Source organism: Drosophila eugracilis, unplaced genomic scaffold (assembly GCF_018153835.1).
Source record: "Drosophila eugracilis isolate 14026-0451.02 unplaced genomic scaffold, ASM1815383v1 contig_2154, whole genome shotgun sequence".
In the NCBI taxonomy this organism is placed as follows: Eukaryota; Metazoa; Arthropoda; class Insecta; order Diptera; family Drosophilidae; genus Drosophila; species Drosophila eugracilis.
Window position 1 is genome coordinate 7,666,260 of NW_024573038.1, and position 14,908 is coordinate 7,681,167.

Sequence of the window (14,908 nt, forward strand, 5' to 3'; positions counted from 1 at the left end):
GCTGGGAAAAAAAAGCCTATGATGGCAATGCCGACAGCTGAATAATAAATTTAGCACGGGCTCTTCGATTTTTCCGTTTTCACATCGCTTCGCTTTCGATTTGGCTCGGTTCGGTTTGGTTTTCGTGGCTAGCACAACAACAACAACAACAACAACAACAACAACAACAGCTGACATTGACACTTTTCGTGTGGCCTGGCGGCGCAGAAAAATCGTTTAAGGTTATTTATAAAAGCAAAAATATCGAACAGTCAGTCACCACACAAGCTCTATGCAAAGAAAAACGCACAAAGAAATATCAAAATCCAAGTAAAAAAATTAAGGCAAAAACTGCCCTGTCAGAGTTAAATTTCCGTTCAATGAAAAGTTTGTTAAACGCAATGCAGTTGGATTTTTTGGAAGACTTCAAAAAAAAAAGTTTTAGGTGCTTCTATTGGAAATATTGAGAATTTCTTTGAGAATTTTGTTTATTTAATAACTTTTTAGAAGTTAGAATTTATGTAAAAAAAACATTGCATTTCTGTTTTGACTTTATTTTATAAACATTTTCTAATGTTTTCATAGAAAACTTCCGTAACCGTTAAGCACTTACTAGAAGCCCCTTAAATGCCCTGAAGTGCGTGCTAAAAATGTACGAAAAATCGAACGATGACAGAAAAGGGGTTAATTCTTGATCGCCTGTTTGGAACTAGCAAAAGCAAAAGCAAACAACAACAACAAACAACAAGCAATTCCAATATCCAAATGCTCAATTTCCGCGTCGCTGTCGCACTTAACCTTCAACTCGCATTGAAGCCAATTTGCTGCTGAATGGTGTCTTTTCCTTTTTTTTTTTTTTTTTTCTTCTTACCCCTTCTAGTTTCGTTTTCACACCTCCGCAGAAAGAAACAGAAACAAAAACAAAGTGGCGCCATCAAATCAAAATTTATGATGTGATTCTAGCAACGCGACGGCGAGTGTTACGGTTTGCCCATTGCTCGCGTTTTGAATGGGCTTAATTGTTGCCGATTTGAGATGTATGTACACCCGTTAAAGGTCAAACGACCATTTGCCAAAGTCGAGAGTAAAAAAGTAATAATAAGAAAAAGAAGCAAAAGAGAAATAGAAACCGAAACTGGCAAGTCACACACAAAGAAACCTCTCCGCTGGTTAGAAAAGTTGTAGAATATTATTATATTATTGGTAGTATAGATCGGGGAAAGAAATAAAAAAATAAAGAAAAAACGAGTTCCAACACACAACTGGCCAGCGGAGCAGGAAAAACAGAGACAGATAGCGGCCAGTAGATAGAGATAGAAGCTGTGACGTGAGTTCGGTGTGGAGAAGTGAGATGCACATGCAATGGATGACATGATATACATAGATATATAGGTGGTGGTGGAGTTGGTACCCTCCATCCACCTCTTTAACTCCCATACCCAATACCCAATACCCATACCCATCTATATCTGTGAGCTGGTTTCGGTTTTGGAAGCTGCCCCACAGGCAGGCACAGCACAGCACAGCATTCGAGTGGCATATATGGCATAACGGTTCACTGGAAAAGGCGGAGAAGTTTTCGGGTCGCTAACTAACCCAGTTAACAGAGATTTATCCGACAGCGTTTATAACTGTGACTATCCTTTTCATATGGGTTAAACGATCGATTAAACCACAGTGAAAATTAAATAAATATCAAGAAAAAACAATAGAAAACCTAACTGAAATGAATATTTATGAACAAGATTGAAGGCGACTACTGAAAATACTGAAATATTTTCTCACTGGAATTACAGTTTAATTGGGAAATACCGTGAGAAAAGTATAACATAGCAGGGGGGAAAAAACGTTGAAAATGAAAAGCGTAGTAGTACGTAAGAACAAGTCAATTGCTTTAAGATATTATATGGCATTGGGAAAACCCAAATGATATTGAGCCTAAAATGTCAAAGTATCTTTAAACTGGCTTTAAGAATCTCAACTAAGATCTCTCTTTATATTATATTTCCTCTTATTTCTTTCTTTGATAATCAAAGTACAGCTTAATTTGTTTTACCTTAAAAGCAAGATATTAAAACCCATTAAATCCGAAAACCAATCGAAAGTTAGATAACATCGCTTGGTTCAATTTAATTTCTCTGCCTGCCGCAAAATATAAATCCATGGGAATTCAACTATGGGAATCCGCAACTAATTCCAGTTGGTTTTGCAATTTTTAGCATGACCTAAAGAAATCGATAAATGGCCTAGCGCAAAAGGGTTTTCAACGGGGGCTGAGGAAGGGAGGTTGTGAAAAGGGGGTTTGGTCTGAGGGGGCTCACCGGAAGGTGTGGGAAATAACAAGCTGCTGGTTGAGCCACTCGTACTGTTGTTTTTTCACCATATTGAACACGTAGGCGTCAACGGGGTTGACAAAAAAAAAATAAATAAAAACAACCCAAGCAGGATGTGCACAGAAAGAAAAACTATTATTTGAGATAAAAATGAAATTTTAAAGCTAAAGACCCCATCTAAAAACCAAACTAAGTGAAAACTAACAAATTATAACTCAAATTATCAAATTGACCATAAAAACTATAATCATTTCTTTCCGTGTTGCAGAGAAAACACCTGACAATGCGTTAAGGGTGAGGGGGCGGCAAAAAAAAGAAAGGGGGATGGTTGGCCAGACAGACTTAGGGACAGACAGACAGGAAGCCCGTGCGGAAGGAAGTTCCTGCCGCTGCGGCAAAGGAAGTGGTTAAAACAATATGCCAGCAAAGGAGGCAGAGGAAAAAGTAGTGGAGTGCTGTGGGCACACCAGCAACACTGTGAATGTACAATGTACCGTTGTTGTTGCTACTGCTGCTGCAGCAGTTGTTGCTGGTGTGCCAATTCTAAGCGTTGCATTGGCAACAGTCGCGCTTCGCCGGTTTCGCAACTGAACTCTCAGCTGCTATTGCTGCTCCTCTGCTGCTGCTGCTACTGCTGCATTGCGCGTAATCAGTGAAGCAACAAACCGTGGCAGCTAACTGCAAAAGCAACAATAAACCCGCCAGCAATCGCGGCTCTGAGGAAAAACTTGAATGCAGTTTTTCGCAGTGAATGACACAGTTTCACACCAGCACGGGAAAAGCACTAGCACACACACACACACACAAACACAGAGAGGCACTTCTTTTTCTTATTTTATTTTTTTTGGTTGGGAAAAACGACTCCTTTTCTGCTTACATTTGTGCCTTTTTAGGGATTTCTGTTTTTCAATTTTATTTCACAATCTGTAGCATAGCATTTCACGCGGGAAATTAATGTTGCTGGTGTACGCTTTTTAGTTTTTTTTTTTTTTTTAACAAACTACGACGCAATGCGATGCGTTGTAAAGTTGCAACCGACGGCGGCGCCTCGAAGAAACAATGTCAAAAAATGACGCGGCGACAAGAAGAGTCCACCATTCGACGACCTGCAACCGCTTAAACGACCAAGCGTGCCAAAGGAAATTTCTACACTGAGCCAAGCCGTCCGTCTTTGACTGACTGCTGCTCGTTTGGCTGGCAACAGCAACACACACAAACAGCAGCAGCAACACCAGCAGCAGCAACAACAACACCAGCAATACACAGCGGCAACATCAACACTCACGCAAATAAGGAGAGAGAAGAAAAAACAAAAAAGCAGAACAAAAAACTGGCAACGAAAGCAGAGCACACAGTAAAGATGAAGTGGTTGCTATTGCTGCCGTGTTGTTGCTATTGCTGTTGTCGCTGCTGATGTTGCTGCCGTCTCGCACACCAGCAACATTTGCTCTCTTCCCCAGAGCGAGACAGAGCAGCTGAGCGCGAGAGCACTGTCTATACGTGTTTTGCATACAAATGCGTCAGTCAAGCGAGACACGCATATCTATACAGTTTTCGACCACTTGTTTGACTGCTTTGGCGTACTCTCTCTCTTCTCTGCTGGCAATTGTTCTCTCTCTCTCGCATCAGCTGAGCGCTCATGTGTTGATGCTCAGCAGCTGACAGCGTTAGCGTTGCCATCTGGTTGTGAAAATGAGAATAGGGCCAGGTAGCAGTAGAATAGTAGTATAAATCTACTACTATTTGAAGGTTTAAGCAGATATATGAGAATTTTTTAAATTTTAAAACCTATTGACTATATACCACAAATTGGGATAATTTTATAAACTTCCAAGAAAGGGGTGCCTTTCCATCCAAAATTAATAAGTATATTAAAAAGACGTATTCTACCAGACATCCGATTAGCTCTAAAACAACGCTAATTGCTTTGATTATTATCATTTAAATTTATAGCTTCATATTATAATTATAAGGCGGAACATTTATTTATCATAAACAACTGTGTTGCCCACCATTGAGTTGTTATTATTTAATTTGCAGGTAATTTTACTGACCAAATTGACTTAAACTTATTACCTGAGATTCTGGGTGAGCTCTTTTTAACAGAAAATTCAGGAAAATGTAGTTTGATATTTTACTCACCTGAAAGAGAACAGAGAAATATTGATTAGAAAGACATTACAATTTGTTATCCTTAAAGGTAAGACCTCCTAGACTACGTCTTATCAATGAATTGACCCCAAAACCCGCATCTTACACAGCTCCCTCTGACCATCAACTCTCCCAGGGGTGTAATTATCATGGGTTTTTCTTCGGCGAGGAAGGAATAAAATCAGAAATCAAATAGAAAAAAGAGCGATAGAGGAAAAACGAAGAACACAGGAACTGCATTTGGTGCCTGAATTACACAGAATCTAGACCCGAATAAGAAAACAGAATGTAAACGCATCGTCATTCACGGTAAATAAAGTTGAAAACAGGAACAGGGCAATGCACTGAGGGAAAATAATATATATTTTATGGTTTATTGGTGTCTTAATATCAGAAAATTCTATTTTAAAAACTTTTTTAGAATGAAAATAAAGGAAATTCTGCAACTACCTCTTAGTCTTAGAAAATATAACATCTTATATTACAATATAATATGTTAATAACATGACCAAAGTTTTTTTCAAGTGTACTTTAAAACAGCTGTCGGCTAAAGAGCTAAAGAACTAAAAGAAAAACCGAGCCAACGAGCTAGGGAGAAAAGGTGAGAAGCGGATAGAGGGAAAAAAGGAATCTTGGCAGCAGAAAACGAGCACCTGTGACCGCCCGCAATGCAACTGAAACGGCGGCAAGTTCATTTGCACCACATCAAAAATTATATCCACTATACTATATACATACTACAGTACTATATACAATGAACACACACACTGAGCGGCTAATGGAACATCTGATTCGTACTGGGCGCCTCTCTTTCTGCCCAAAAAACATTCGGTCTCACTTCCACCAAAAGGGGCAATTGCAACTGCAACGCTTGGCTGCTTTCTAGCGGTTCAACTGCTGCCATTTGCCATTACTCGAATTGCTTTGTGCCCATTACTTATTGCAGCGACTGTTGCAGTTGGACAGCAATGCAGCGGCGGCACACGATCGCGATCTGCGGATTATAGATATTGCGGCAAGAGGGTTCCCTACTCGTATATTTCCCAAGAAATTAGCCTTTAAGAAAGGTAAACGGAAAGGTAAGGGACCACCAAGGGTTAAATATAGGTATTTATTGGACATTTTGAGGCTTTATATGCTGAGTTCTTTGACCACAAATGCCAAAGTATAAACTAATATTTATATCACCATGTCATCAATAACTCTAACACATGTTCTTAAGCAAATTTTCATTTAATTCTTAAAGAACTTATTAAATATTTATCTGCATTTTGGTTTTATATAGTTTTCTTGCATATGATTTATAAAGCGACCCTTAGCTATCCTTTTGCCCTCAATAAAAAGCAGGGCAAACCAACCAAATGGGCATCATAAATATGACAACCATAAAGAACCTCTACATTGGCTTACAAAAGTTCAAACAGTGCGCCACAAAAGTTCACTTACACTAAGGGTAAACTTTGCTTGTTTATTTTAAGTACAAAGAACAAGCACATCTGACAGAAGTTGTATTTAAATTTACAATTTAAGATGATAGTTTAATGTTAACTTTAAGAAGTTAATATACTAATAAGGCCAAAAGGCCATGAAGAACATTTAACAGACAATGAAATTTAAGTTAATTTCAAATAACTTTTTGCACTTAACTTAAAATCTAACAAATATTTAATTTCTTTATACCAATTTCCATATTCCCTCAACTGACAGGATGGAAAATTTTTGTTAATTTAAAGCAATTTCTATAAGCTTTTATCATTACCTTGCTAATCAAAGTCATTGTTAACATTTAATAGCTAAAAAATATTTCTATATTGTTCTGATTATATGAGTTATACTAAACTAAGCTACTTTTTCTCGTGGATACCTTTTTTCCATATAAATATTAACCTAGCAAACACGCCTCTCTTCGTTTTTGTTGTTGTTTTATCAATCTTAATATTTGATTTATGATTGCTTGTTGTTCCTCCCGCCACCGCCTCCGCCAGCAACTTCCCTACTTAATTGCAAAGTGAAAGAGTTAAGGAGATTGTTTCCTGGTGCCTGAGAAAAAGCGAGAAAACCAAACAAACAACGCAACTGCATAAGTATGCAAGGAAAATAAAATTGTTCATATTACTCGTACATTTTGTACACTGAGAAAAATTAGCTTGAGTTTGGTTTAGGATATTTGAAGAAAGAATTAAGAACATAAATAAACCCATTCCAAATCTATACCCAACTTTTTAATAGTATAAAAATATTTTTTAAAATTTTTTAACTTTCCAATTTTATGCCATAATTTCTTATTATGTTATGTAATGTTTTTTGAAATTTTCCCTTTTTTTATATTTAATTATTAAGTTAAAATTAATTTTAAATCAAATTTACATTCCAATTTCTCTCTGTGTACTTTGCTTAGTGTGATTTGTTTTTATTGCCGCCGTGCCTCAGATGCTGTTGTTGTTGTTATTCCTCGCTTATACGTTTCTAGTTTTGCTTGGGGCTAGCATTTGGAGAGGGAGGAGGGGCAATGATAGGGGGTCGATTTGGATGGTGGAACAGGGAGAGCCGTGGGGAGGCAGGCAGGGGGCGGGAGTTCCGTTTAGTCGGTCACGCCACCACATAAATAAGACGAAACAACAAAGCGTATCAAGATGTTGTTGCCAGCGTTACTGTAGTTACTGTGCTGCTTTAGCAGTTGTTGTTGTTGTTGTTGTTGTTGTTAGTGCTGCCTCTGCGGGTCATGCGCAATGGCAATGACGTCAGAAGCTGCCATCAAATTAGGAAATGCGCAAAAACAAAAAAGAAGAAAACATCCAGAAAAAATGGCAAAACAATGAATTTGAATGAGCGCCACATAAATGCAGACACATACGCATAAAAATTAAACAGCCGCAGTTAAATTTATAGCAATAAAAACAGTCGTGGAAGTTTTTGACTCAAAAAAGCTTGAAATTAATTGTTTCCAAGAACTATTAAATGGCTTTTAAAAATAAATCAGTAATGTAAGTCAACAGGAGATTTTGGATTTGAATAAATAAAAATAAGTATTAAATAAAAATTAGAGCAAGGTCAGCTGGGTAAGAAAATAAATGGGTCAAATTGTAGGTATGAAAGGACACGTGAAAAATGTTTAATATTTAAGTTTTACCTTTGAAAAGTAACAAATTTATAATTGTTTTTAAACACATAACCACTTCTTGCACAGTTTTTATAATTATTGACACTTTGAAATATATTTTCCCTTTTATTAAATATTTTAAAATGATGCTTTTATAAGTTTCTTTCACATCTATTAAAAGTTTAGTTTATTTATAGAATTTAATAAATAACAAAATTAAATTTTTGTATTATTTATTAAATATTTATTTATATTTATCAATCTAATATACATGTGGGATAACCTAAAAGTAAGCCTCTACCCCTAAAGACCTAAATTTGCGACCCCAAGTGTGTATTTCAATATGCGTCTCGGACACGGCACTGTGAGATTTATGTGTCGCCGTTAAACGAAAGGGGGGCGTGTGTGAGCTGCCTGTAAAGTGGGAGCGGAGGAGATGGGGCAGGAGGTTAATGCCAAAATGCAAAAGTAATGTATATGCAATATTCGTCTGGAGGTGTGAATCATCAGGGGACCCGGGATCAGAGACCAGGGGAACCCTCCGGACGCCCTGCCTTTTGGACAACTCAGGGGTTTCTCTGCAGCATGGAAACCCTACAAAACCCCCAAAGCAGACCAAGGAAAACTGCGCCGCAAATTTAATAATTCACAAGAAGGAGGGATGGAGAGGGGAGAGTGATGAAGTCGGGCCGGGAAATCCAATAACAAAGAGGAAAAAAAAACACTGATAGGCAGACGCAGAAATCAGCTGTTTGGCGAACTTTGCCCGCTGTGAGCATATGTGATATGGGCAAGGGAAAACGAGAGAGAGAGAGAGTATGTCAGAGAGTTTCCACCAGCGAGAGGGAGAGAGCGAGCGAGAGGGTGAAAGTGTAATAATCACCAAACACACACAAACCCACTTTTGCCTTGGGAAATTGCCTTGCCCCTAAACGAAGGCAAAAGAAACGACGCAGTTTTCGCGATTTTTCCAAGGCAATTAAGGAGAGTCCAACATGAAAGGAAAACTATGCAGCTCATCAAAAATTTTGGCAATTTCCATCAACCCATTAAACGAAATAAACAATTTTTGCGTAACTTTGAATATGGCTTAAATTAGAAAGCCATAAAAGCAGATTTCCTTCTCTTTTGCAAATTACAAATAATTTTCCTTAATGAAAAAAGATTTCCATCTTTCCTCAGGGAAAGTTCTTTGGGAAAAGTCAATAAATAGTGTGAAGAGTAAAAAAGTTTGCATTGAATATTAACAAACTGCGAACACAGCAGGATATCCCTTAAATATTTATGCTTACAATTTCCTTTTTATGAGAGAATCGAATGGAAAAAGGGTCGCCTCATAATGGAATATTTAATTTCATATTCTTTGAGAAATTTTCTTTAAGGTAAGAAACAACATTTAAGAGGCACTTTTCAAAGCTTTCTTTTTGTACAAATAAAGGAAAGGTTATTTGATTTAATTAGTACGAGTTAAATAAGGATTTTAGCCAAAAAACGTTTTTAGGATTTGGTTTATGAATATGGAAAGTTTTCTTATTAAAAAACTTCAAGATTTCATTATTCCAGCTACTAGTTAATTTTTCTTCATAAAAAAAACTTTACGATAAAATATCTGTAAATAGCTGCTTAAGTTTTGCATTAAGATTATTAACCCCCCTCACTAAATATTAATATAAATTCCGAAATTCTTTCTCAACAATTTCCACCTCCTTACCGACAGAAGCAAGTGACAGTCTCCTCAACGTCCAGCGGCAGCGACAGTTGCGTTCCTGACTGGGCACCCGAGCCACCTGCTCCGCTACCACCACCTGCACCACCACCACTACCACCTCCCCCACCAGAAACGCCACCAGCTCCCGAGGAATTCCCTTTGCCACCATTCTGGCCACCATTGGCATTCTGGCGGGGCACAGCACGTCCGGGAATGTGACGCGATGAGGCATGAAGGAAGGTGGCAGCAAAAGTCGACGACAATGAAGAGTGCGATGCCGAGGGGCGTGGCGTGGAGGCGGTGGGCGTTTGGGGTGCCGTCGAGGATCCATCGGCGGCGGCATCGGCCAAAGGAACCGACGAATAACGGACAAGAATCGCACGGCTAACGCGATTGCCGCCCGTTAGATTCGAAATGGCCCAGTTCATGGCCTCCGGAGATTTGGCTAAGATGGAGAATAATAACTAAACTGGGGAACTAAACGCTTCCGCCGCTCGACTGCAACTGAGCTGTGTGTGTTCTGGCCAGGCCAGAAGGCAACAAATGGGATGGTAATGGCTGCAGTTGGTGGCAGTTTGTTGCAACCTTCTTCGCACATACTAAATATACACAATCTTGGGTCTGCAAAAAAAAAATTGATTTTGTCTAGTGATTTTTCAGCCACGCCCTATAGGGAGCTTGGCCTGACTTGGGTTTGTCTGTCAATCAATGAATGCCCCTTCTAAGGCTGCAAAAACAACAAAAAAAAAAAGAAAAGTGTCGCTTTTCTCTCTCGCTATTTATGCCTTTCTCCCCAGTGCATTTGTTTTTGCACATTTTTGTTGCAGTTTATTTGTAATTTTCCTTTTTCCTGCACTTGCACCCGTTGCCGGCTAATTCAATTAGAGTTGTACTAAGTGCGCTTCAAGGCTGTCGGAATGCACACGCCGTAGTCGTCGTCGTCTGAACAGCGAGGGTTGATAATGAGGTATACTGCTAAATTTACGACTAACTTACTCGAAATTACCTTATGCACATACTGAATTTTCCACCTGTGCAAAGATTTTACTTCCTCAAAAAAAATTTGTTTAATTAAAAATGGAAAAGGGGGACGACAAGCAGTTTTACTTAGACGCAAAATGCTTTATGAGGGATTCTTTTAGTTTTTAAATAAATGTTTCGCATATTTATAGGAAATACTAAGAAAAAGTTCAGTTAAAAATTTAGAAGGCAGTCGAGAAACTTGGCAAGTTGATTATAAAGTTTAAGTTTAAAATATGTGAAAATATATTTGGTTACAATTTTAGAGAAATATTTCAAGGTGAGAACTAAGAATCTTTCAAAATGAATTAATTTTCCCCTTCATTTCCTTTATTCTAAATAAAATAGCAACCATCTTCCTGATACATTTTCCCAGTGGAGTAAAAGCCCTCCTCGCTGGAAGAAAATCGATAGCCTTTCTCTTGCCACATTTTTAATTGTTATGCCTGCTCTAATGAAACCCCGCTCCATTGGAGGGCGATGACGTCCAGCCCAGTCCGCCCAAAAAAAAAAAAAAGAGTGAAACCCTTCCTCTAGATATCTCCATACTCGTATGATGTTGTCCTCCGCCGGCAGAGCCATCAACTGCTGTGTACTTTTCCCCTTTTTTTTTTTGGGGTATGGGGTGTGACATGTGACACAATTTGTTTGTTCTTTGTTGCTCTCACATCGTTTGTTTTTGTTGTTGTTTTTTTTATATACATTTTTTTTTCTGTGTTCCTTTGCCTATTTGGATGCTGTGACAGTCCACAAAAGATTGGCCCCTGTGTGTGAACATATAGTACATATATATTCGTGTACACAAACATATATGGTACACTGTACCCTGGTATATAGCTTTTACTAACGACTTTAGCATCTGGCTTTGCAGACAAAAATAAAACAACAACAACAAAAAAGAAAGGCGCACACGTAAGCATCAAATTGTCAGTGGGATGTGCGGACTTAATTTATCCAGTCCAGAACAGGGAAGCTTTCATTAATGCCCTCCAGTCTCTATGTGTCTGTTTCTAATCAACTCGATTTCCGCAATTTGCCACCGCTTGATTTTCCTGTTTAATCACTAAATTGTGCTTGATTAGGTTTTCCTACTACTGAACTTTATCCCTTAACTTTGTGTAGTTTTCGATGAGATAACCTGCAGATGTCAAGAATTAACAACCCTTAAGGTGGATTGGTAAGAAGTGAGAAACAGATGTCTATACTTAGGTGTGCGACTCTTATTAAAATTAATAGTTAAGTTAAACTAAACAAGTTTATAAATGTGTAAAATGTCTAGTAGCCAAGATTCAAATATAAATGATTTGGTTTTATAATAGTTAATAACTGGAAAACTAAACTAACTCTAAAATCGTACTTAAGCTAACTTAAACTTAAAATGCCTAATTAAACAGCCAAGTATGTTAAGCTTTAAATTATTGCCAATTCTAGTTTCTTCTTAATTATTTAACTAAAAGTATAGAACATCACGCAATCTTTCATGAGAAGTTACCTGGAAAGCTAAGGGTGACTTCCTCAAGGAACCCCACAATATAAAGATTTTCATCCACCACCTTCACTCTCTTCCTTCACAACCCCCTTTTGGCAAAGGTGCATCCTTAAGGATTTTCTTTTTTCTATAAAGGTCTAAGCTGCAATCTTAAATAGTGGATGAATATAAAAAAATGGTAATTTATCGTTTTTTGTTAGGTACAGAACAGCTGTGATGATAAAGCTCTTGAAAACTATCTGCGTGCTTTGAGACAGCCATATAGGCTTAATTTTTAAGGAATGTTCCTTACGCAATACTTTTAGGTAACAGAAATGGAAAATTTGCAAAGAAATTTCATTCCAGTTGGAAATTTTGAGGACACATTATGATGAAAAAAGTATATATTTTAAAACGTAAAAAGCTCCCTCACTACAATCTAAGTGTTAGATATTCCAAGCCATGTCTACAAGTTTTAATAATAAAATGTATATTTTTATTTTTAATTTTCTTTAATGATTAAGAGTGTGTAATCTAAGTTGTACACAACGAAAATTCTCTATTCTAGAACTAAACCTACAAGAATGTGGTAATGAAATTTGCAAGTTCGTTAAACCTACTCTTATCTCCAGAATTGCGACCCTGCTTGAGGCATAAACAAAAGAAAGAGGAGAAGAAGGAGAAGAGGCAGAAGAAGAGGAGAAGAGACGGCGAAGACGAGCACAAAAATAAACGAAGTGCAATGCAATCAAAGTGCAGCGATGGCCTTGCGACTCCGATTCGTGGGAAGAAGAGCAAAAGGCAAAGACGAGAAGGAGGAGTAGTAGGACGATCAAGCACACACACACACACTCATGGAATTCTTATAAAGTTGGTGGTCAAGTAAATCACAAAACACTTGCGACTTGGTAACCACATTTGAGAAATCGATAAAAAATGCCCATTGATTTTTATATGCCGCAATCACAACAAAGAAACGTCTGACATGTAACATACACTGAAAATAAGTAAGCGCCTTTAAGATATCAAGTGTAGATAAACGGTTTAAATGGAAGTGATAGAGCCAAGTATGAAGAGGTTTTATATAAGGGGTACTTTGGGGTCGAATTTCTTACATTTTGTCTATAGATATAGTAAATACCCCCTAAGTCTGCAGTTTTTAAGGCTATAAGTAACTTAAGAAAGTTAAGGGCTATGTGTAGGGTATTTGGGGTTCTACTCCTGTGAGAAGTGCGACGAAAAAAGAAATTTCAGTCGGCGAAAATGCGAAACGAGGCCAATTGGCATAAGGCCAAATGGCGACGAAAAAGAGCAGCAGCAGCAGCAGTAGTAGCAGACGAGAAAAAAAGCAGAGGACACCGAAGACAAAGCGACGCAAGAGACCCACCAAGTGGCCAAGATGGATATACAACACATATAACCATTTTTTTTTTTGGGGGAAAGCATAAGAACGATCTATGATTTTAGTGATATAAGGAATACTTACCCCATAAGCCAATCGACCGTGTCGCGTAGATATTCCGGAATTCGCTCCAGTTTGACGGCTGTTTTTCCTGCTGCCTGCTAATTTTCCAAAAAAGTTTTTCCCCAGCTGAGGAGCTCACGCACACACTGGCACGACTTACGACCGACACACAAACAGGCACACACATACACACGTACGCCTGCTCACCCAAACACTAACGGTTAGCGGTACGCACACGGACACTCACGCACACCACCACTCCACCAGGATGTGGAGATCACCAATTCTTGAAACTTTTACTTTCGTCAATCAATATTTGGGTGATTTTGGTTTTCAAACTTTGCACATCAAAAATTTCTTCTGCTTCTTCTTCGCTTGTTTGTGCACTTTGTTGAGTCCCGTTATCGATGCTGCCCGAAAGCTATCGATAGACAACGTCTGCGCACTCCTTCGATAGCATCTGCGCGACAGAGTTTGTGGGGAGGATTTTTCAAAATCTTTTAACTTCAGGAATAACCTCCTATGATTTAATTCGTAATGTGCAGTTGTCAACTCAGCATCTTTACAGATTTATCGATTTCGGAATTGTTGTTTTTAGCTTGCATCCCTGGTTGTTGACAATCAGCTGGGTGGCAAAGGCGCCGGAAATGGGGATTAAAATATACTTTCTATATAAAAATAATAATAATAGAAAAATATACCAATAGATGTTGAGGCAACGAGATAGATAAACTTTTAAAGACTCAAAAGATAAACTCAAACTAATAACCATATTTCCACTTCAATATTTACATTTTCTACTTCAATAATTGCAGTTAATAATAGAAGTCTTGCCGATACGCAGCTATCGATAGTAAATGGCGTATAGCGACAACTCTTAAATTACCGATTACCCAACAGCTGGCAGCTGGCCATGCAGTTCCACTGAATTTACAGCTGTTAAAATTACATAAAATGGTACATTTTTAAATCACATTGTTTAACTTTAGAAAAAAACAATCGTAAAATATTTAAAATTTCTCTCCTTTCATATCGAATATCAAATTAACGGTGCGATGGCCAACAATACGAACAATTCCATACCAAAGGCAAGCTCCGTAATCCTGGCGGGACTTGGAGTGGCCGCCGTGGGATTCGCCGGCAAGCACCTGATGCGTCGGATGCCCCAGATGACCACCAAATTCAACGAGGCCCTTAAGAACTTGCCCAAATTCGATGCAGAGAGCATGGCAGCGTCCAAGTACTACAAGGGTGGCTTCGATCCCAAGATGAACAAGCGAGAGGCCTCCCTCATCCTGGGCGTCAGCCCCAGTGCGTCGAAGATCAAGGTATTACGGAGATCGAATTGATGGGGATTTTATTTAAACAAAAGTTTATTCAATTATTTATTAATGTATCTTCTTTCAGATTAAGGATGCCCACAAGAAGATCATGTTGTTAAACCATCCGGATCGAGGTGGCTCTCCATATTTGGCGGCCAAGATCAACGAGGCCAAAGACTTTCTAGACAAAGCCAAGTAGTTAGATTAGCTCCCGCCTTTTGAGTGCAAATAAAGTAGTTCGTGATTAGCAAGTAAGCTGAAGTCTTATGCGTTTTATTACAATTTTCGAACAGAATCTATGTAGATATAGAATTTAGCAATTGCTTTAAGTTGTTAATTTTATCAAGAATCTGTTAATCGAA

At 38.3% G+C, this 14,908-nt stretch overlaps 2 protein-coding genes across 6 annotated transcripts in view; one reads left to right on the plus strand and one right to left on the minus strand.

Moving 5' to 3' along the window:
* LOC108114194 (MOB kinase activator-like 2) overlaps window positions 1–13,628 on the minus strand; it is a 42,765-nt gene extending 29,137 nt beyond the window's left edge. For 2 of the 4 annotated variants that reach the window (XM_017225006.2, XM_017225005.2), the window contains exon 1: window positions 3,190–3,518. Coding sequence is in view for 2 of the 4 variants with exons in the window: in XM_017225007.2 (XP_017080496.1) it covers window positions 9,275–9,699 (425 nt within the window). In the remaining 2 variants the exon portion in view is untranslated. Of the gene's footprint in view, window positions 1–3,189; window positions 3,519–9,274; window positions 9,763–13,245 lie in introns of those variants that run through there. The other 2 variants (XM_017225010.2, XM_017225007.2) reach the window with 2 other exon arrangements.
* A 479-nt stretch (window positions 13,629–14,107) lies between these two features.
* LOC108113948 (mitochondrial import inner membrane translocase subunit TIM14) lies at window positions 14,108–14,801 on the plus strand. 2 transcript variants are annotated; one of them, XM_017224661.2, is made up of 3 exons: window positions 14,108–14,181; window positions 14,313–14,552; window positions 14,632–14,801. In XM_017224661.2, exons 1-3 carry the CDS (start codon window positions 14,179–14,181, stop codon window positions 14,743–14,745), a joined length of 357 nt encoding a protein of 118 aa, XP_017080150.1. In that variant the 5' UTR covers window positions 14,108–14,178; the 3' UTR covers window positions 14,746–14,801. The 2 variants fall into 2 exon arrangements, with proteins under 2 accessions (XP_017080150.1, XP_017080149.1); XM_017224660.2 differs by lacking the exon at window positions 14,108–14,181 and having other exon boundaries at window positions 14,194–14,552.
* The last annotated feature ends 107 nt before the right edge of the window (window positions 14,802–14,908 follow it).

Coding starts and splice junctions, on each gene's coding strand:
- LOC108113948 (XM_017224660.2), top strand. CDS start 14,280: ATGGCCAACAATACGAACAATTCCATACCAAAGGCAAGCTCCGTAATC. Junction 14,553..14,631: donor CCAGTGCGTCGAAGATCAAG/GTATTACGGAGA, acceptor ATCTTCTTTCAG/ATTAAGGATGCCCACAAGAA.